General features: G+C 56.3%; 1 protein-coding gene across 1 annotated transcript in view; it reads left to right on the forward strand.

Annotated features, from left to right (window-relative positions):
- The window catches only part of MYT1 (myelin transcription factor 1), a 53,412-nt gene extending 38,084 nt beyond the window's left edge, over nt 1-15,328 (forward strand). The window contains exons 14-23 of the mRNA XM_080686457.1: nt 177-331; nt 1,191-1,253; nt 1,366-1,434; nt 5,510-5,572; nt 5,798-5,881; nt 9,058-9,276; nt 10,206-10,297; nt 10,882-10,985; nt 13,212-13,355; nt 13,590-15,328. Coding sequence (XP_080542583.1) covers nt 177-331; nt 1,191-1,253; nt 1,366-1,434; nt 5,510-5,572; nt 5,798-5,881; nt 9,058-9,276; nt 10,206-10,297; nt 10,882-10,985; nt 13,212-13,355; nt 13,590-13,730 — 1,134 coding nt within the window. The 3' untranslated portion in view covers nt 13,731-15,328. The remainder of the gene's footprint in view (nt 1-176; nt 332-1,190; nt 1,254-1,365; nt 1,435-5,509; nt 5,573-5,797; nt 5,882-9,057; nt 9,277-10,205; nt 10,298-10,881; nt 10,986-13,211; nt 13,356-13,589) is intronic.
- The last annotated feature ends 5,847 nt before the right edge of the window (nt 15,329-21,175 follow it).

The following is a 21,175-nucleotide window of genomic DNA, read 5'->3' on the forward strand; positions in this document are numbered from 1 at the left end:
GCCCCTTGGGGTGCTGTTTTCTGTGTCTGTTAAGGGTTCTCTTCTCCCTTATCTAGAGGATGGGAGACTCCAGGACGCGCTTCTGTGACCACTGCTCTGAAGGGTCCTCTCCCTCAGCCCAGGGCGGGCGCCTGGCCCGCCAGCGGTTAAAACCTCTCCCTGCTGGTTTTTTGCAGTCAGAGCCAGCAGCCCATTCTTTTGCTTCTTCTGAAGCAGATGACCAGGAAGTGTCCGAAGAGAATTTTGAGGAGCGGAAGTATCCCGGGGATGTCACCCTGACCAACTTTAAGCTGAAGTTTCTCTCCAAGGACATAAAGAAGGAGCTGCTCACGTAAGTCTCACCTGGGGAAACTCCAGTCTGGACAGGAGTGCAGCCGGGCCGGGCTGGGAGGTTGGGTCACTCTGTCTGGGCCTTCCGCTGCCCTCTATGCAGAGGGGGCTTGACCAGGCACCAGGGACAGTGTCCATCATCGCTGCACTGCGCTGGGCTCTCATGTGGTCCTCGAACATGACTGAGAATGAGAAAGAGTCCCTGTTTTACCCATGCACCAGGCCAGGGCTGAGGGAAGCCACGGCCAGGCCTGACCACTGCCCCGGGCATGTGCCTTCAGCTCCGGAAGCCAACTGGCCCTCTGAGCTGGTCCTCAGGGAGCCAGGTGTCACCGGAGAGCAGGGAGGCTGCTGGGAGCTATTCATAGACAAACGGAACCCACACCTTCCTGTCGGCCCGTGAGAGCCAGCTCTCACAGAGGAGGGGCGAGGGCCTGCACCTGCACCCGGCGCCCAGCCTGCGCCTTTGCTGTTTGTGCCCGGGGCTCCTCTTCTTGTCCTGAACCTCCTGCTCCGTAGCTGCTCCCCAGGACGGCCAGCTCCGGGCTCTGGCTGGGCCCCTGTCCTCAGGGAAGGCCATGCTCTTTGGAAAGGAACTTCCTATGTGTTCACGGGCACCCACATGTGTGCTTGAGACACCCTAACTTCAAACAGAGCTTTGACTTGGTTCCCTTTTCCTTTCTGAGTTAAGTTCTCTGGGAGCTGCCGTCCGAGGCTGAGACTGTGCTCTGAGGACTGAGGGGGAGGCGTTGCCCCTGGGGTGACTCAGGAAGAGGTGCCACCGCTGTCCCTGCTCAGGCTCGGGGGCAGGCCTCGCAGGCGGGCCCCGCTCTCTTCTGACGCTCTTTTTCTTTGTCCAGCTGTCCCACCCCGGGCTGTGACGGCAGTGGCCACATCACCGGGAACTATGCCTCCCACCGCAGGTTCGTCCCCTGCTCGGGCCTGCCTGGCTGGGGTGCTGCGTGGTGGGTCTTCCTCCTCTCCTGCTCTGCTCCCCTCTTTGGCTTACCCCCCCCCCCCTCTCTTCTCTTTCAGCCTCTCTGGTTGCCCTCTTGCTGACAAGAGCCTCAGAAACCTCATGGCTGCCCATTCTGCTGACCTCAAGTATGTCTGCCCTTCTGGCCACCCATCTCTTGGGTGGCTCCCTAGCTTTGCTGTCCCCTTCCATGAGGCTCCAGCCCAAATCGTAAGCATCAGTCCCGGGCCGGCCCGCCTGCAGGAAGGGGCAGAGAGGCAAGGCCGTGGAGGAGCCGATTCCCCGTGGTTGGGGCCGCTGTGCTTGTGTCTCCTGCTCTGAGGCTGCTGTCTGTCTGTCCCCACCCACTGGGTTGCTGTAGGCTCCTGTGCTGCCCTGGGCCCTGCCGGCCTGTCTGAGGGCCCCTGGTGGCCTGTTCTCTCCCTGTGCTGAGGGTCCTGACGAGGGCCTGCTCCCCTGCACTTGGGGTGGACCAGCCCAGAACTGGCCTCGCCACCGCCAGTCTGGCCAGTCTGTGCCACTTGTGCTAAATGAAGTGCTGTTGCTGGTGAAAGAGAAAGCTCCTTCCCTCCCTTCTCTGCAGCCCTCCAGCTGCTAGTCTTGGCCCTGGTGCCCCAGATGTGCCTCTGCTCCTTGCTCCTCCCTCTGTCTGCCGAGCTCCTCCTCTTTCTGCTTCTGCTCCTCCTGCCCCTAACGCACCACAGCATGGCAGACTCCGTGGCACCAGCACCTGCCCAACAGCCTGCTCGATGCACCCAGAGGTTCTCAGGTCTCAGTGTCCTCTTGGGGTGGAGTGGGACTGTCCTTGCCTTTGTGTTCACGCCTTCAGTTGAGCGGTGATAGGCTGATGCTGGCTGAGCCAACACGGGAAACGAGGTGTCCCTCTGGCCCCTCGGGTCACCCTTTGCGGCTGCTCCTCCCTCCAGGCCTCTGTGTTGGGAGGCCCTGGGTCCAGACAAGTTTCCCTGGCCACTCCACTTGGGGCCAGACGGAGCGGGCCTGGCGCTGAGCTGAGGAGCTGCAGTGCCAAAGCTTCCAGGCCCTGAGCTGGTTTAGAATAGGTCAGAAAGCTCCAGATCTCCAAGTGCTCTGCCCCCGCAGCGGGGAGAGCCTCCTTGCCCCTTGCTGCAAGGGGCTCTGTTCCCGGGTGGCGCTAGGCCTGTTTGCTGCCAGGGGTCTTTCTGGGAGTGACAGCTGGGACACAGTGTTTCCTAAGGCTTGGCTCATCCCAATTCATGCCTGGGGTCCAGCCCCGGAAACCCAGCGGAACACTCAGCCCTACTGGGACCCCTTCTCGCCTTCCAGCCTCTCCTCTCTCCGCCGCTCCCACGCTCCTTCCTCCTGTTTTCTTTTCCAATTCGACTGCCTTTCTTACCTGTGATTGGTTTTCATGGATTTTTGGTTTGAGGGCTTGAGTGATTTTAGAGCCATGACCACGTGTGCTCAGGGCCACTGGATGGAAAACACCAGAAACGTGGCTTTGAGAGTGTTGCATCCTTTTCAGACTAAAAGCCTGTGAAGAACTTATCCCAGCTCTGGCTGGTTGCTCAGTGGTTAGAACATCAGCCTGCAGACTGAAGGGTCCCAGGTTCTATTCCCGGTCAAGGGCAATATCTCGGTTGCAAGTTCCCCAGCCCTGGTAGGGGCGGGAGGCAACCAATTAATGTGTCTCTCTCTCCCTCTCCCCATCCTCCCTCCCTTCCACTCTCTCTAGAAATCAATGGAAAAAATACCCTCGTGTGAGGATTGAAAAAATAACTTTAACCCAGAACATATTTAGAGGTAGCACCAGAAAGTCTTCCTTGTGTGAAATAAGCTCCCCCTCAGCCTTGGGCAGGCCGCTGTTCCAAAGCCTCTCCTCAGGGCCTCCCAGGGCCCTGCTTGCCTGGCTGGGGGCGGGGGGTAGGGGTGGGGGGGAGGCCCCAGCACTTTCTGGTGCCGAATGCTCCCTGGATCCTTCTCCCTCCCCCTGTCCAGTGGGCGGCCGGTATGGCTGCTCCCGACCAGCCCTGTCGCCAGGATGGGGACAGACACCTATGCCAACCCCTTGCAAAGGAGACTCTTTCGGTGGCCTCCCTAGTGACACCTGGGTGCAGTGAGTCTCATACGATGTTTTCTGTATTTTAATTAAATCCATTTGCTCTTCCCATTCACATGCCCCGGTGTGGTCAGGGGTGGGACTTGGCTGCTCAGGACCCTCTGTGTGGGGAGTTGGGGTGCAAAGGTGTTATGGGGGCTCTGCACAGGGTGGGGACAGGGATGGGGCTCAGAGGGGAGAGCCTGTGCATCGCCATGCCCCTCAGACACAGGTGCTTTCTCCTGCCCAGACAGCCCACTCACAAGCAAGTGGTGGGAGGTCCCTGCAGCTGGCCCTGTGGGTCCTCAGGGCCCCGAGAGGGGCTGGTGCCAGACTGCTCCAGCTACACGGACAGCACCCTCTCTGGGACACGACTCTGGGAAAAGCTGTTGAATTGGGTCTCAGCAAGGAGTGCAGGACAATCTCACCGGCCTGGGGCAGGTGTGCTTCAGTGGGACCCCTGGGGTTGCTGGTCCCACCTGTGCTGGGCCTGGCAGGCACCACCCCATGTGTGTTCCTGCCCTAAACTAAGGCCCCACTGGGGCTGCACCTTGCAGGGCCCTTCCCCACCATCAGGAACCCATCAAGGCCGAGGACACCACCCACCCTGAGCCTCTGAGTCTCATTCGGGGGTGGAGGCTGAGGAGAAGCAGAGGCCTGAGCAGAGCCTCCTCCCTCCGCGCTGCACTTGCCTCTGGGGAGCACTTGCAGGACCCTCATTTGAGGAAGAGGCAGCAGGACGTCACAGGGCTGTGGCCTCAGCACAGAGAGTCATGTGAGGGGCCCCCCATGTGCCTGAAGGACCCGAGCGGCTGGCCCCTGGGCCTCGGGCAGTGCAGAGACATGGGGGCAGCGCAGGAGTGCTATGGGAGGGTGATGGCTGCCTGGATGGCTGTGGGGGCGGCTCCTATTAAAATGCAAAAGCCTCCTTGTCCCAGACATGGGTGGGTTGAAATGTGACCACATATGACTGGGACATGGCCCCCAATGGGGTTTGAGTTACCCCACAACCTGGTCAGGGGGTGATTTGACTGGTTGGTCAACGGCCATGCCAGGGAGGCTTTTGATGTGTGGTCCTGATGTGGGCAGCGATGAGGAGGGGCCCCAGAAAGTCCTGAGGGCAAGGAGAGGCCAGAAGAGGCTGGGCATTGAGCCCCATGTCACGTGCCCACCTCGAGGATTCCTATGGGGACAGGTAGTGCCGCCTGCTGGGTTCTTGGAGGTGCTCCTGTATCCGTTGGCAGCACCAGCTTCCTGTCCTGCCCCCAGTGCCAGATGCTGTGTGTGCCGGTGGGGACACTGAAGAAGGGGTCGGCAGGCAAAGGCCTGTGTCCTGCTGCAGCGTGCTAGTCCCCAGCCCCTCAGGCCACGTGGGCGCTGGGGTTCTGTGTGGGAGGGTGAAGGGGGAGCAGTGGGAGTGCCCTGGGAGTACTGGCTCCCCCATGCCACACCACAGGCCTGCCGGTCCCCTGGCCCCCGACCGGGGTGCACCCTCACGGGGACACCTGCAGAGCCAGGCCCGCAGCCGCAGGCACACTCAAGTTGCTCAGAGGTCATTTGGGGAAAATCATTTAAGGGAGCCACACTCATGCGCTACAGTGGGATTTCTACCGTCTCTGCAATGCGTTTGCAATGCCCTGTGTGGGCAGAGCTGGGCTGTGTGTGTCATGCTCCCCTTTCCCGGTGCTGCCCCGCCCCGCCCTGCGCTGGGTGAGAACACGCTGAGCAGTGGTCCTGGGGCCGGTGTGAGTGGCACTGACACGGCACAGCCTCCTTCAGGAAGCCCTCTCCTTCCCAGTGACACTATGAGACAAGGTGCTAGGCTTGCCTTCCAAGGTGCTAGGTGCTAGGCTTGCCGTGTAGCGTGAAGGCTGGTGTGTGTTCTGGAACCTTCTATTGCAGCCCCAAACCCTGCACGAGGCCAGGCTCAGAGCCCAGCATCCCTGCTGTGGGGTTGTGCTCTCCTCTTGGCCTTCCTGGGACTCCGTGGAGGAATCACTGGCAAAGCAGTGAAGGCCAAAGGCCCGGTGGAAGGCTGGCCAGGATGGGCACCACCGACGGCGAGGCCCCCTGGGCGGGCGTCTTCACCGGCTCTGTCCCAGCTCCCTTGTCCCTTTGCTTTGCAGGTGCCCCACACCTGGCTGCGACGGCTCTGGCCACATCACAGGGAACTACGCTTCGCACCGCAGGTGAGCCTGCTGCGCCCAGGGATGCTGGGGCGGGCCTCTCTCTCAGGTGAAGGTGTAAAGGTCCAAGTAAGACGTTAATGGTGCTGGCAGCCAGGCTGGGCTGCCTCTGCACCAGAGCTGGGCTCTTGGGGGCGCATCCTGTCGGGGCCTTCCAGGGCTGCTGATCCCAGGGTGAGACGCTGCTGCTCTGGGACCACGGTTGTATTTTTCCTCTTTCAAAACCAGCTTATCAGGCTGCCCTCGTGCCAAGAAGAGCGGAGCCAAGGTGACGCCAACGAAGGACGACAAGGAAGACCCCGAGCTGATGAAGTAAGTCAGGGCCTTGCCTGCAGAGCTGGGGCTTTCCTGTATCTTCTCGATCCCCTTTCCACTAACACTCCAGGCAGTGACAACACCTGCTTGTACAGATGTTCTCGCCCCAGGTATGTGGACGCCTACGAAGGCGTGAGCCCTGTACATTGTATCGGGGCACACAGACCCCAGCCATAGGCTGAGAGGCACAGGGCCCTGCTACCCATGCACCGGAGGCCACCTGGTGCAGGGCTTAGGTCTCTGCCTGTCTGTGGGAAAGGGTGGGTGCAGGGGTTGAGGAGGAGGCTATGGTTAGAAAGATGGCAGATCTTGTGGCCGGTTGTGAGTGTGGGACTCACAGACATGCGCGCTCACACACCTTCGCGGGAGCCGAGTGAGATCCTTGGAGTTCACCCTGGACTGGGGCCTCGACACGGCTGTGGGAGGAGGGGGGCAGCCTGTGCCTTATGTGATCTAAGTCCCTGAAACCCTTTCTGACCTTCTCACTGAGGGTGCTTGGCCCGTGACTGGGTGCATGTGTCCTGGTCCTGTGTCCCCCTCTCAGTGGGCTGATGTCATTGCACGGTAACCTTCCCAGAAGGCCATTTGCCCACTTGAACCTCTACCAGCAGGTGGGGGCAAGGCCACAGGGACAAACAGGGTGCCTCACCATGCAGTGTGCCCAGGACTTTGAGAGGTGATGTGGCAAAGCAAGAGTGGGTCCTCCTGGCAGCTGAGGAGTGGGAGGGAGTGGCTGTGGCCCTGTGTGGCACCTGGGGCAGCATGGCGGGGCTGGGCCATCAGATCGCCGTGTGGTCAGATCGCCAGGTTGATCCAAGCGGGGAGCAGGTCTGACTTGACCATGTTGCCTGGTGGCCAAGAACAGCCAGATACGCACCCCGCTGAGGGGAGCTACCACTGGTCAGCGTCACAGCTTCACAGGGGGCCCATAGCCTTTTGGTGTAATAGGCTGTGACCTTTTTCTTCACTTACATTTTGCGGTAACAATGTAATGGAAGCTAAATCAAAAATGCAAAACAGGTTTTTGTTGGAATGCTGCCTGCTAACTGCGAGGGTGGCCCGCGTGTTTCCTCCTGAGAGTCCGGGGCTTGCCGGGTCGCAGGGGTGGATGCCTGGTGCTGCTGGAGGCTGTGAGCGCACTGTGCTGTCCTGGCCCATGATTCAAACCAGCACCAGGGACGAGCAGGCTCACGGGGAATCGGCTCCTCTTCCCCGTGTGCTGTGAACTTTGTTTAAAAAAACAAAACAAACAAACAAGATTTCTGCAGCCAACTGAGAAGGTGACTTTCAGAAATGCTCAACCTTTACAGGAAGGGCGAGTTCCTAGAGGCTCCCATGCAAGGAGGGGGCTGCCCACGCAGCGCCTCCCTTTGCAGGCCGCCCTGCTGCGGGACGGGGTTTCGCTCCCGTTATGGCCCCTGTGTCTGCTCTGCTTGAGATTAAGTCCCGTCAGCACTTTGTGGGGAATCCCTTTGGCCACAGCTGAGTAACTGGCCATCCAGGTCTGTGGAGTCTCCTGGGGTCAGGAGCTGGATGCTCTCTGTCCTCGGCTGCAGTGGTATCTGGGGTCCCGGTGGCTCATCACTCCTGCTCCCAGCACAGGCTTCCGGGGAGTGCAGAAGCCACCCGAGTCGGCATTCCACACACTTATTAACATAGTCACCTGACAGCTCTGAAGATTTGGGCACTGGGTGGATGGGAAGAAAGTGCTCACTATGCACACAGTCCCTGCAGACACAGAGAGCGAAGGAGACTCCAGGTCCCACCACTCACTTGGCCTTTTGATCTTGTCATGTCGGGGCTTCATGGGCACCTGGCCCAGCCTCCCACAAGACGCCTTCAGCTGGGAGGTGTCCAGGTTTGGGGATGGGTGTAAAACGGAACCTCCCCAAACCCCTGTGAGCCCCTGGCAGTGTGTCTGCTCTGAACTATGGGCTGAGGTGACCTTGGATGGGGTCAGTGGACACCCCACAGGCCAAGGTCTGTGTGGGTGGGATGACTAAGGAAAGGGAGCTGGCAGAGGGGGACAAATAAGGCCGGGAAAGTGTCTGTGGCGGCTGCTCCGACTGAGGCTGGGGTGTTGGGGCCAGAAACCCAGATGGCCTTGTCACTGGGCAGTGCACCCCCCGCCCCCCTGCCCCACCCCGGTGCTGCAGGAGCCCTGGGACAGCCTGGCCCTGCCATGGGCTTCCTGCCCTGACTTCTCTGAGCCTGGGGACCTCTCTGTAACCTGGGTGGTGTGTCCCCTCCTGGGCCCTGTGCGCGGGCGGGTCTGTAGCACAAAGAGTGGTGACAGCATCACATTAAAGGAGGCTCGCTTGTTGGAGGGAGAAGACTAGGAACTTGCAGGTAGAGGAGCTTGTTCTCTGTCCCCTGTTGGCCCTAAAGCCCAGACCCTTCGGTGCTCAGAAGGAACAGCTGTGAGCTGCCGGGCTAGGTCCCGCCCCATGAGGCCACCCAGAGCTCTCAGCCTCGCCCTGCTGTTTGTGACCGCCTGGGTCTGACAGCAGGGTGCGGGGCAGTCACTCTGAGGCCCCCTCACGTCATCTCACCTGTCCCTGGGGCGTTGTGATTTCTGTAGGGACCCCTTCCTCTCCTTGAACAACCTGAACAAAGGGAAGGCCAGCCTCAGGCTGGATCACTGTGGGGTGTCTGAGCCCGTTTCCCACACGAGCTATGGTTTCCATCGCCATTTCAGATGTGGCGAAGTTGGGACAACCATGGGCATCATGCCATGACCAGCCTCATTATGGGTGCTGTGGGGTGGCAGGGCCCCTGCTGTCCCCAAGCTGCTGGGCTCAGGGTGCCCTTCTGCCCTCTGTGACTCCTAGGCCACCCAGGCCTGTGCTTGGTGCAGGCTCCCAGCCAGTGGTCTCTGGGTGGTCCCAGCGGGCACTTCACCGCTGGCGTGTTACAAGGCAGCATTGGCAGCAGGTCTACCAGTAGGTGTGGACCCAGAGACCCCTGCGAGCCACCTCGGGGCCAGGGAGTCATGTTAGAGTCTGCTGGGGACCCTCTGGCCACGCAGGGGGCAGGAGGCCAAGGCTGGCGAGGGGCCGTGATCCCTGCTTCTGTCACCTCCCTGGGGCTGCGACCATGGCAGGGACCGTGTGGGAGGGTCTCTGGGCCCTTCCTCCAGCACCCCTTGCTCACCTCTGAAACGTTTGTGCCAGGTGCCCAGTTCCAGGCTGCGTGGGGCTTGGCCACGTCAGCGGCAAGTACGCCTCCCACCGAAGCGCGTCGGGCTGCCCGCTGGCTGCCCGCAGGCAGAAGGAGGGCTCCCTCAATGGCCCCTCATTCTGGAAGTCACCAAGGAACGAGGGGCCCACCTGCCCCACTCCGGGCTGCGATGGCTCCGGCCACGCCAACGGGGGCTTCCTCACCCACCGGAGGTAACTGTCCCTCTGCGCAATGTGGGAGCCTCTTGGGGACCCCTGGGGACCTGACAGGGCTCAGGGGTGACAGGTACTTTCTTGAGGGAAGATCAAGGCCAGGATTGGCAGCTCCTAGGGAGGTGAGAGGAAGCCTGTGGCCCAGGTGATGTGCCTGTGGCCTGTCCTGAGGTGGCTGTCACCGCCTCCCTCCACGTGCCCGGGTCCCTCTCGCCCCAGCGGCCAGCGTCTCAGGAGCAGCGTTGGCTGCCATGCTCCAGGCCCTGCCTTCATGCTGGGGCCTCTTTGAAGTTTGGGGCCAGGCCTTGCCTGTCTTGCAAAGAGGCCTGGTGACAAGACCCCTCCTCGTCCTGTCAGCAGTCCTAGGGGCTCACCCCCCCGCCCCCCCGCCCCAGGGCGAGTGAACCTTTCTCGTCAGCCCGCTTCCTCTGTGCCAGGTGATGGGTGAGATGCACAGGGCCACCACCGGGTCCTGTCTTCCTTCTTGTATTTGCCCTCGTCTGTCCACCATGAGGTTGATTAACTCACTCACTCCACAAGCTCTCCTGGAGTCCACGGAGCACTAGGCTCTGGAGAGACAGCAGAGATGAGATTGACAGCTGGCCCTCCTGGAAGCGACATGGGCAGGGCGGGTGGGAAGATGGCTGCAAACAAACACGTGAAACGCCTGGTGCGGTCAGCCGTGGTCCCCGCTGGGGAGGCGTAGCTGGGAGGGTGCTGAGGGAGGTGTCAGCTTCCCAGGCCATCTGGGAGACAAGTCTTCAGGGCAGTGACCAGGGTCCTAGACGAGGATGAAGGGAGCTGGGGGACTGTCCCTGGGTGAGGGGGCAAAAGGTCATGAGCTAGAAAGTTCCATTCAGGACCCTCCCAGGCCACCATTGGGATATGTGACCTTGGGCTGGTTTTTGATGTGTGACTTTTGCTTCCAGCTTGTCCGGCTGTCCCAGAGCAACCTTTGCTGGAAAGAAGGGAAAACTCTCAGGGGATGATGTTCTCGGCACGAAGTTTAAGACTAGTGATGGTAAGGACGCCCCTCGGGCAGCGTCTGCATGGGACCTTGGCACCCGGGGTGAGAGAGCCTTACCATAGGGAGGGGGTTAAAGATGCAGAACCCATCATGGTGGAGACAGATCCCTTGACCTGAGACAATGGGTCTCCCAACCTTGGGAGGGGGCCTGTGTCTGGGCCCCCAGCACTCCAGCTCTGACCTGGGCATCGGTGAGTCTTGGCATCAGAGCAGCCTGCTGGCCGCCCTGGAGGCTGTGCCCTGCAGGCTTGTGGAGCAGAGAGCTCAGTCTCCATGGAGAAGGCAGCTGAGGAAACTCAGTATCATCTGAAAACACTTCCATGTTGTTCTTGGCAATTAATGCCTGTGGCCCAGGGCCAGGAGGCAAACCACAGACACAGCCAGTGGCCGCAGACCAGCCTTCTCAGCATGAAATGTGGGAGGTGAGCCACTCACCAAGGGGAGCTCAGAAAGCAGGCCAGGTGCCTCTGCTTAAAAAGGGGCCCCAGTTCCATCCAGAGAGCAGACCTCTGCCACACCCCCACTCGCTGGCCTGGGTGTGAGGCCGAGAGCCACCACCAGGCTTTCTCTCTGGGCAGTGCTGGAGAACGACGAGGAGATCAAGCAGCTGAACCAGGAAATTCGAGACCTGAACGAGTCCAACTCAGAAATGGAGGCCGCCATGGTGCAGCTGCAGTCCCAGGTGGGTGGCTCTGCCCACCTGCCCACTGGCCCTCAATTCAACAAAGTCCTTTTGTCTTTGGTCCTTGGCCTCCTCTCTGAGGAGGGAAGAGCCGAGCCCCACACCAAGGTCACTGCTGGGCTGGGCAGATGAGCACGGTGCTCATGGCCGCCTCTGGCCCACTCTGCCAGTCAGTGTTGGACCTCTGGCACTGGCGGTTGGTGGCCCCATCAGAGTTAGTGTTGGGAGGAGCACACCACAGTGTGGGTTGGAAGAGCCTGGACAGAGCTGGCCCCACGCCGCGTGGCCACACAGGCTGGGCACACCTTTCTGTCCTTGTGGGGCGGATACAGTGCAGTCAGCTCCACGGGTCGTCAGAGGAGCGTGTTTCTGCAAGAAAGCAGCGCTGCCGCTGATCGGTGGCATTACCAAGGACTCCACGTGTGTGTGCCACATCCCTCGGATTTCCCCCAAGTGAATGCTTGCGATCAGAAAAAAAGCAGTAAAAATCTCATCTTGAAAAGGAGACCATGGCCTGCCCTTGGATGCTGAGTGGGGCTGGAGCAGAGCTGGGCATACAGAGGTGGGGCCGCACAGAGTAGTGTCCCTGTGGCTGACGGGACAAAGGGATGAGGAGGGGACCAGGCCCTGTCGGACTTGAGGGCAGCGAGGACGGCACAGAAAATGGGGCTCCTGACCCGAGGCTGCCACGTGACATGTCTAACTCTGCTCCTTCCTCCCAGGCAAAGGGCTTAGCTGGCTGCCTGTCACTCAGAGGCCATGTAAACACAGCGTCAGCCCTGGAGGTCAGGGAGGTTTTACTATGCCAGCGGCATCTTCCCCAGGTTCATGGGCAGTGGAAGCATAGAGGGCCTCAGGCCGTCTCTGGGCTCCAAGACACATCTTTGTGCCGTGTCTGTCCCGCCCTGGCCCTTGCCTTCTCAAAGACCATGGGCCCTCTGGCATCAGTAACCAGCAGGTAGCACCTCTAATTTCTCTTCATTTGCCAACACCCATCTTTTTTTGTTGTTGTTAATCCTCACCTGAGGATATTTTTCCATTGAGCTCACCTGGGCTCCTTTCTCTCTTTTTAGAGAGGCGGGGCGGGGCGGGGGGGGGGGGGGAGGGAGGGAGAGAGAGAAACATTGATGTGAAAGAGACACATTGATTGGTTGCTTCCCAACACGTCCCAACCAGGCCAGGGATCTAGCCTGCAACCGAGGGGTGTGCCCTTGACTGGATCAAACCTGGGACCCTTCAGTCTGAGGACCAACGCTCTACCCACTGAGTCACACGGCCAGGGTGCCACGCCCACCTACAGAAGCGTGTTCAGCAGTCCTTTAGGGAGGACTCCCTGCCCCCTCCAGGGAGTTTCAGCCGGTGCTGGGTGGAGGCTGAAGCTGAGAGGCAGACGCCCAGCTCATCCTCAGTCTGAGCTGCCACCAGGTGCCGACTCAGGATGCTCCCAGCCACTGGTCACAGAGCCACCTGGCTGGAGGAAAACATCCCCCTGTCCCCCTTCCCCCCACAACAGTGTCACCACCAACACTGAACTTTCTGAGCCCAGGCTCCTGCGAAATGCAGTCAGGCAGGGGGTGTCCCCAAGCATGTCTTCTCCAGGCCCGGCCTCAGGGCAGGCTTCCCACCTTCCTGTGCTAGCCACACGCCTCTGCACGGCTGCACAGGTGGCCTGAGCCGCCCAGAGCAGACAGCACTGCCCATGGCCGCCAGCCCAGGCATCGCTGTCTTCTGGCATTCCACTGTAGAACCAGGAGCCCCCTTGGGCTCTGACTGGGAGTCCCCTCTGGTGTCCTGCTGGAAACCCCAGGGCCCTGTCAGGGTGCCTGGAGGAGCCATCAGCCGCTCCCCTCGGTGATGGGCTGCTGGGGACAGTGGCTGCCTGCCCTCCCCCCCCCCCGCCCCCCACTCTCCACAGCTGCATTAGACACATTGCTGGTCTTTGTGGGGTGGAAACCCAAAGGCAGCAGACACCCCACTGGGTGCAGAATTCCCATCACAAACAAGGACTATGAAGCTGCCCAGGATTGAGCTTGCCTGGGCTCCTTTCCTTCACCCCGAGGAAGACACACACAAGCCATGGCCCACACTGCCCTGCTAGTCACCGTGTGCCCTGCACCCAGGGACCAGGTCGCTGCCAGCCCCTCCCTGGGGCAGGGCCCTCCCTCCGAGGCAGGAGTTGGGCCCAGGAGGACATGAGGAACGCGGCTCCTGTCTCTGTCGGTGTAGATCTCCTCCATGGAGAAGAGCCTGCGGACCATTGAGCAGGAGAACAAGCTCATCGAGGAGCAGAATGAAGCCCTGTTTCTGGAGCTGTCGGGCCTGAGCCAGGCCCTCATCCAAAGTCTCGCCAACATCCGCCTTCCACACATGGTGAGCAGCAGGTGGTCCTGAGGGTGCACGGGGCGGGCTGCTGCCACACACTCCTGTCCTCCTGAGTTGCTGGAGATCCACAGCCAACCCTCCTGGGTGACAGAGTGGAGGGGGCAGTCAGTGCTGGGTGGGTGTGGCCTCGTCCCCTGCAGCTCCACAGCCCCTGAAACCCCGGGGCTGCTGTGGGCAGGGGCTGCCACGGGCAGGGCTTGCTAGACTGGTTCTGTCCTCCAGGAGCCAATATGTGAACAGAATTTCGACGCCTACGTGAGCACCCTCACCGACATGTGCTCCAGCCGGGAGAGCTACCAGAACCCCGAGCACAGGGCCCTCCTGGAGAGCATCAAGCAGGCCGTGAGGGGCATCCAGGTCTAGGCCCCGCCTGGATGGGGTGCCAGGACCCCAGCTGGGCTCCATGTTTACCTCCCCCTCACTGCCCTCCCAGAGGTTCCCAAGTCACAGTGACTTCTGGGTGGCAGCCCGCCTCGCGGTTGATCAGAGGGGTGCCTGGAGGGTGGGCTCCCTCCGATGCTGGTCAGGCCGAGGCCGCAGCCTCCCTGAGCGAGAGCAGAGTGTGAAGTATTACAAAGGGATTTATTTTTGTTTTCTGAAAATAATCTGAAGTACAGCTCGAGGTCTCCAGTGGTTCTCAGGGAAGTTTTGGAGTTTGTGACCACGATGTTCCCGTGTCTGTGGTGCTGGGGTGGCCATGGCGAGCCTGGGCCCAGCCGGCGCGTCTGCTCTGTAAGGCCAGTGTGGCGAGTGTGTTTTCTGTTTTCAGTTAATTCAGTTTTGTGTTAAGATGGAACAAAGCACCGCTCCAGAGGGTAAGTTAGGAGCAGGCCTGCAGCCCACCATCAGCTCAAGGTGTCTAACCTGGGGCGCCCCTGAAAGTCAGCCGCTGGCTCACTCGGAAAGCACCTCACGCCTGGGCGCTGGCTGCCCAGCGCTGCACAGGCAGAGCGGCGGGGCAGCCCCTCCCGGGCTGCAGCTCTGCACAGGCCTGGCTCAGGGCTGGGCCTGGACTCGGTGCCTGACCCAGGCCTGACCCGTCACTGCAGGGGTCAGCTCAGCTCGACTGAGGCGGGACAGTGTCTGTGAGGTCAGGGGACAAATTCTAATCGGAGACACCAAGGTTTCACTCCTTGTTAGATCTAAAGATGCGAAAAAAGGTAAATTTTAATTTAATGTGTTAAAAACACAATGTTCCTACATGTAAATAGAGTCCAAATCAGTTGTGACTGCAATTCCAAGTTAGTATTTACAAGTAGAGAAATTGCTCTTTCTGGAAGAAATAAAAAAGTAGTTAGTTTAATTATTCTGTAAATTATTTAATTTTGTCAAGATGTAAGTATTTATATTCACAACCTTTTTTATGTTAACATTTGCTATTTATTTGACATTTTTATTTATTAATTTTATACTGTTTGAAGTAGCCCCCCACATGCCAGGATACCACGAGAGAGAAATAAATGAAATCAAAGCAAAATTAACGATTTGACTATGAGGTAGGCCACACATACAGGAAATCTTGCTATAACTTCTAGTTATAATTTTGATGCAATCAAATTATTTTTAATATATTTTGTTATTTATTCTTTTAATAATGGAATTTTTAAAAAGTGTTTTGTAATGGAGGAGTTGGTGGTTTGGGGGATGGCCCTCCCTTGGTCCAATGGAAAGACTTGGTTCTCTTTCTCCCTTTCGGTTCCTTTGTTGCAGGCCCCCAGCAGCTCTGTGTTTATGTTGATGTGTGTAGCGCAGCTGTGTGTCGTGCTGCGTCCGTGTGCAGATCGTGATGGCGAGTCCTGTCGCTGGGGGTGCTGACCGCGGCACTGAGCATTCGCCCGCCCACTGGACCAGCTCCTCTGAGCTCATACTGTGACCCTCCTTCCTCAGGAAATGCGTGGAACCCACAGCACAGTACTTCTCAGTGTGTTGGCGGGGGATTTCCTAATAAAAGCCCACTCTGACTATGATGGGAGTGTGTTGTGCGCACGCTGCCTCTGTGCCTGCGCCCGTTACCTTGGTGGGCAGCCCTTGCTCACCTTGTGGGGGAGTTGGGGGGGTGGGCTTTCATCTCAGGCCTCTTCCTGCTGCCACTCAGGGAACCCGCAACTTCCCGAGGTGTGGTTCTAGAAGGTCTAAGACGCTGCACCCTCCTGCCCACATGCCCAGGCATGTACAAACCAGTGTGTTCTTATAGGCTCAGGGAGAAGTCTTCCTGCTGAGAGTGTAACTGGGGGGTAAGTGGCTGCTTCGGCCATCTCTCCCGGCCACAAGGAGAAAGCCTACAAAAGGAGAGAGCTTGGACCCCTCAAGGGAGGCAGGGCTGAGAAGTGGGGAGAGAGGTGGAGGGGGGAGGAAGGGAGGAAAGAGCTCTGTAAGGACCTTTTCAGAGCTCCTGGATCCAGCCAGACCTGAAGGCTATACCCTTGCAATTCCCAGTTACAGGAGGCCACAGAGCAACAGATTCCCTCTTGTTGGCTTCAGCCCTGGCCTTGCAGCAGCACCTCACTGTCTCCTGCTCCTGCGCGGGGCTCTAGCTCCCCAGGGTCAGGCTAGGTTAGGGGCACACTTTGACCTCCCTGGGAATGTGGCTCTGCAGGGTGACCTGGAGCTCCTGTTTACCATGTGAGCAAAGGAGCAACTTTAGAAATCCCGGGTTTCATTTTCAAGTCCTGTCTGAGCAGACAGGCTGGGCACGTGGGGTGTAGAGGTGCCAGTGCCGCTGTAGGACAGAGGGTACCACAAGCCTGTGTCCTGGGGTCCCCTTTGCTGAAGCCTCACTGGGGACGGGGTGCCTGTGGCCTGGACTGTGCCCCTGCTCATCAGCACACAGGTGCTTGGATGTGAGCAAGGCTGATTCTGAAGTGTCCACTCTGCAGGCTGAGAGTTCGCTGGGGAGTGTGTGTGGGGGGGAGGGGCAGGGAGTGGAGGAACAGGGTTGCCCCCCTCTTGGAAGAGTTGGCCCAGGTAGATGCCATCCCCTGCCAGGATGCTCCGACCCTCCCCAGGAGGGTGGCCCTGCTCAGAGGCCCTCAGGACTCCTTGAGGCAAAGGCACATCCCCTAGAGCTCCTCTGGTCCCCCTGCCTGTGGAGCTGAGCAGGGTGCCCCCATAGTCAGGCCAGAGTGGGGGGAGGGTCCAGGACCCAGGAGACGGGCTGTATCCCCAGACCTGTGGCATGTAATGCATGGGGTGCTCATGCGAGGAGTCCTGGGAGTGGGGCACCAGCAGATCCGAGTAGGGGAGCCTGTGGATGTGTCGGTAAAGCTGGGAATGTGGGTGTCTCTGCCAAAGGCACCCAGTTTGGTTGGGCATTTGAATGGCTCCTGGGAGCAGGTGTTAAGGGACCGTGGGTGGGCAGGTGGGAGTGGGCAGGTCGAATCATGCAGCCCAGTACCCTCCCCACAAGCTGCTGCTGCCGCCCTGTGTGTGGGAGACGAGCCAGGACCGTGACCTTTGAATATTGTTCAAGCCCCTAAACCCTTTAAGTGGGATGTTGCACAGACCCTGACCCGGCCAAGATGGAGGGTCAGAGCTGGTGTGGTCTGGGGAGAAGCTCAGCACCATGGAGCGGCCCAGACGGACCCTTCTCAGAGGGTCTCTAGTTCCCACTCCTCGGCTCAGTACAGAGCTTTGGAGGGGGTGGGGAGCCACAGCCCCTCAGGGATGTATGCTCTGTAGGGGCAGGCGGGGCAGTGTGTCCGCAGGGGCTGAGGGATGGTGCAGCGATAAGTCAGGAGTGCTGGGTGAGGTCTGTCATGGGGGCTCTGGCTTCCGATGCAGAAGGTGAAGGCTCTAGGCTGCATCTGGCCCATGTCCTCCCCTCTCCCCCGCGGCCCGAGAACCTTCTGCAGGTCACTTCCAGCCTCTCAATAAAGGGGCCCCCACTACATGCTGCTGAAGGAGGGGTAGCCTAGACCCCAGCTCACTCACCCTGAGGACACCCTCGAACCCGCCCCCCTTCCCATCTGTACCAGCTGCCATTCCTGGTTTCGAGCTCTGCCCCTGGCTGGTGGCAGCCACCGGATGTCTGCGCACAGCTGCCACACAGGCCTCCCGTAAGCACCCACAGTCTCGCTGCTGCCCACCTGGCACCCGCAGAGCGCCCGCATCTGCTACTGCCACCTTCCAAGTGACACCTGCCACCAACAGCTTCAGCCGGAGTTCTGGAGTCCACTCTTCCCAAACTGGCCCTTCACTGAGGCGGTTACCCACTCATGCTCTTCCCTCTCCTCAGCCACAAGAGAGAGTGATGAGTGGCGGGGAGCTGGCGAAGGGGCAGGGAACCTTAACCTTGGGACTACATCCTAGTAAGTGTGGTGTCCTGTAGACAGACCTCTGGACCCGGGTCTGGTGCCACTTCTTTGTAAGGACCCTGCATTAGTCAGGTTTCTCCAGGAAAACAGAACCAATAGGAGATAGATTAGTTATATAATAGATTTATTTTAACAAATTGCTCATGTGATTGTTGGGGCTCAGGCTGAACTCTGAAGGCCAGGCCAGAAGGCTGGAGACCCAGGAAGCGCTAATGCTGTAGCTTCCCACCGGAAGGCTGGCTGGGGCTGAATTCATTCTTCCCTGGGGGTCTCCGTCTTTGCTTTAGGGCCTCAACTGCTTGGATGAGGCTCACCCACATGATGAAGAAGAATTTGCCGTACTCAAAGTTTACTGATTTACATGTTAATCACTTTTAAAAAACACACAAAAACATCAAAAAAGCCTTCACAGCAACATCTAGACCAGGGGTGGGCAAACTTTTTGACTCGAGGGCCACAATTGGTTCTTAAACTGGACCAGAGGGCCGGAACAAAAGCATGGATGGAGTATTTGTGTGAACTAATATAAATTCAAAGTAAACATCATTACATAAAAGGGTACGGTCTTTTTTTTTATTTCAGTAGTTTTATTCATTTCAAACATTTTAACAAGAAGAATGTAAACACTAATTATTATAATTTGAAACTTCAAAAAATGGAGGAATCATAGCACAATAACATACCTTATATTGAAGATGGCAAAGGCAAAATAAAATTGCCTAACAAAGGAAAGGTACAAAAGCCTTTCAAATTAAACTTAAATATAGTAAAATAATTAAAAACTAAAACAAATAGAAAAGAACAAAATGTGTAAACAGTAAATTAAACATTTTCTTTAGTGCAACTTCCAAATTATGTCTGGGACGTAGATGTAGATGGCAATGTAGACTGGGTTGAAAGGTTTTTGGTCTTTAAAACATCAATTTCAGTGGGAACAGTGTTGTTGGTCTCCTTTTTTAGCTAATGCATCAAAGTCTGGAGTTAGTTTTGTTGTGGCTATTCTCAGGATAGATCTGAGGTGTTCATCAGTTAAGCTGGATCTGTGAGGGGCTTTGTTGATGTTCATGACGCTAAATGTCTGCTCACAAACATAGGTTGACCCAAACAGCACCAGTATCTTCTGTGCCATCCTCCGGATGTTTGGAAAAGTGGCTTCATTAAGTGAAGCATAAAAGTCTCTTAGTTCAAGAGAGCTGAATTTCTCCTTTAGGACAAAGTCAGACTGAAGATCGATGAGTTCCAGTTGCACCTCTTCTGGTGCTGTTTCAGGGTTTTGTGACAAAGGACAGGCCACCAGTTGAAGTGACTGGTCAATTTTTTCAACATCAGAAAACCAGCGACAGAATTCTGCATGCAGGTCATCCAGTGATTTGCTGTATTTCTTCATGTTTTGGATGGTCTCCTTCTGTGTGGCTAGTGTGGCAAAATGAGTGAAGACTTTGTCTGAAATTTGTCTGGAAAAGAAAATCAGCTTCGATTTAAAGGCTTTCACATTAGTGTACATGTCATGTACATACTGATCTTTTCCCTGTAGCTTCACATTTAGCTCATTCAAATGTGAAAATATATCTACAGCAAATGCAAAGTCACACAGCCAATTCTTGTCACTCAGCTCAGTAAATTCGTCAGACTTCCCCTTTAATTTCAAAAATGCACCAATCTCTTCTTTGAGCTCCCACACTCGTTGGAAAACTTTGCCCAAACTCAACCAGCGGACACGAGAGTGGTAAAGTAAGTCGTGGTGATCCGCATCAGTTTCCTCCAGAAACTTAATAAACTGACGGTGCTGAAGTCCCTTTGCTCGAATGAAATTAACAAGCTTTACGACTGGATTAACAACATGATTAAGTTGTAATATAGACTTGCACAATGATTCCTGGTGAATAATACAGTGAAGAAAAGTAACATCTTTGTTAGGGTTCTCCTCTTTCACTTTATCCTGAATTCTTTTTAGCAGTCCAACATTTTTTCCAGTTAAATTTGGAGATCCATCTGTCGTGACATTAGCAAGTTTACTCCATGGTAGCTTCATTTTCTCGATGACAGTAGACACTCGGTCATACAAGTCCTCTCCCCGTGTTTTTCCTTTCAGTGGCTCCATGGCTAAAAACTCCTCCGTAATTTCAAAATTGTCACTAATCCCTCGGATAAAAATTAAGAGCTGAGCAATGTCCTTTAGGTCATTACTTTCATCCAATGCCAGTGAATAAAACTTAAAGAACTCTGCCTTACTATTTAACTTGCTGGCCAAGTCTTCATCAATCAGTTCCACTCGACGAGTCACTGTCCTGCGCGATAAGCTGAGTTTTTCAAACTTGCCTTTGCTCTCTGGACACAAGAGACCTGCTGTCTCTATCATACATTCTTTAAAAAACTCGCCTTCAGAGAGAGGTTTGCTAGCTTTTGCTAATTTGAATGATAGCATAAAACTTGCTTTGGTAGTTGTCTCTTGAATTGCAGTTTGTCTGTGAAAGACATTTTGCTGAGCCTGTAATTTAGCCATCAACCTCTGTGCAGTAGCCTCCCGGTTCTTGAGGTGACTGCTTGCTAGCATAGTTGCCATGCTTTGTGGCAAAGTGACGGCTGAGATTGTACTCTTTGAAGACTGCACATGTTTCCTGGCATATCAGACATACCGGCATTGATAGGACTTTGGTGAAAAAATATTTTGTTGTCCACTCCCTCTTAAACACTCGGCATTCACTGTCCACTTTCCTTTTCTTTGGTCCACTCATGTTTAATATTGGGCTAAAACCAACAGTACCGTTCTCTTATTAAATTCTTTACTAAAATAAGACAGTAAAGTATAAAAACAAGTGATTAAATTTGCTCTACTATAACATTTTTGGTCTTCTAAAAAATATATAACAAAATCATCTGAAAAAGTTCAGACATGGGACAGAGGCACACCCTGACCATAGAGAACAACCCCTTTCCTCCATAGAAAACCTGTGTATCTTTCACACAGGCCCTTTGTTTATGGTAACACACATAGCTGCACATTGCTGTGTCTTCCAGACACACTTGTATGGGAGGTGCTAGGGCAGTGCAAAACATGGGTAACCAGTAGTTACCACTAGCACTTCCGTTACTGGCAAAAAACAGCCGCAGTGCACATAATGTGAAAGAGCCCATTATCAATGTCAGATTGCATCCACTGGACTCTATAAAAACAACCAAGTGCCACTTTTAAATGCCCATTGCAACAGTTTTTCTTATTAAAAGCTGGAAATGGCAGGCTATTTATATATATATACCCCTACTGTGACAGCCTGGCAGAGCATTACAAAGGAGAAAACCCAGCATCTGGTGATGTCCATAAGTACAAGACTTCAGGCTGTCATTACCAGGAAAGGGTTTCATTCAAGTATTAGATATGAACATTTGATTTTCAGTTTTTCATTTGTCCAATTACTTCTGAAACCCTGAAATTAAGCGATTTTGTAATAAAATCTTTAGTTCATCACATTTCTATACAATCTTTTTGTCCAACCC

This window comes from Plecotus auritus (assembly GCF_963455305.1).
Source record: "Plecotus auritus genome assembly, chromosome: 8".
Classification (NCBI taxonomy): Eukaryota; Metazoa; Chordata; class Mammalia; order Chiroptera; family Vespertilionidae; genus Plecotus; species Plecotus auritus.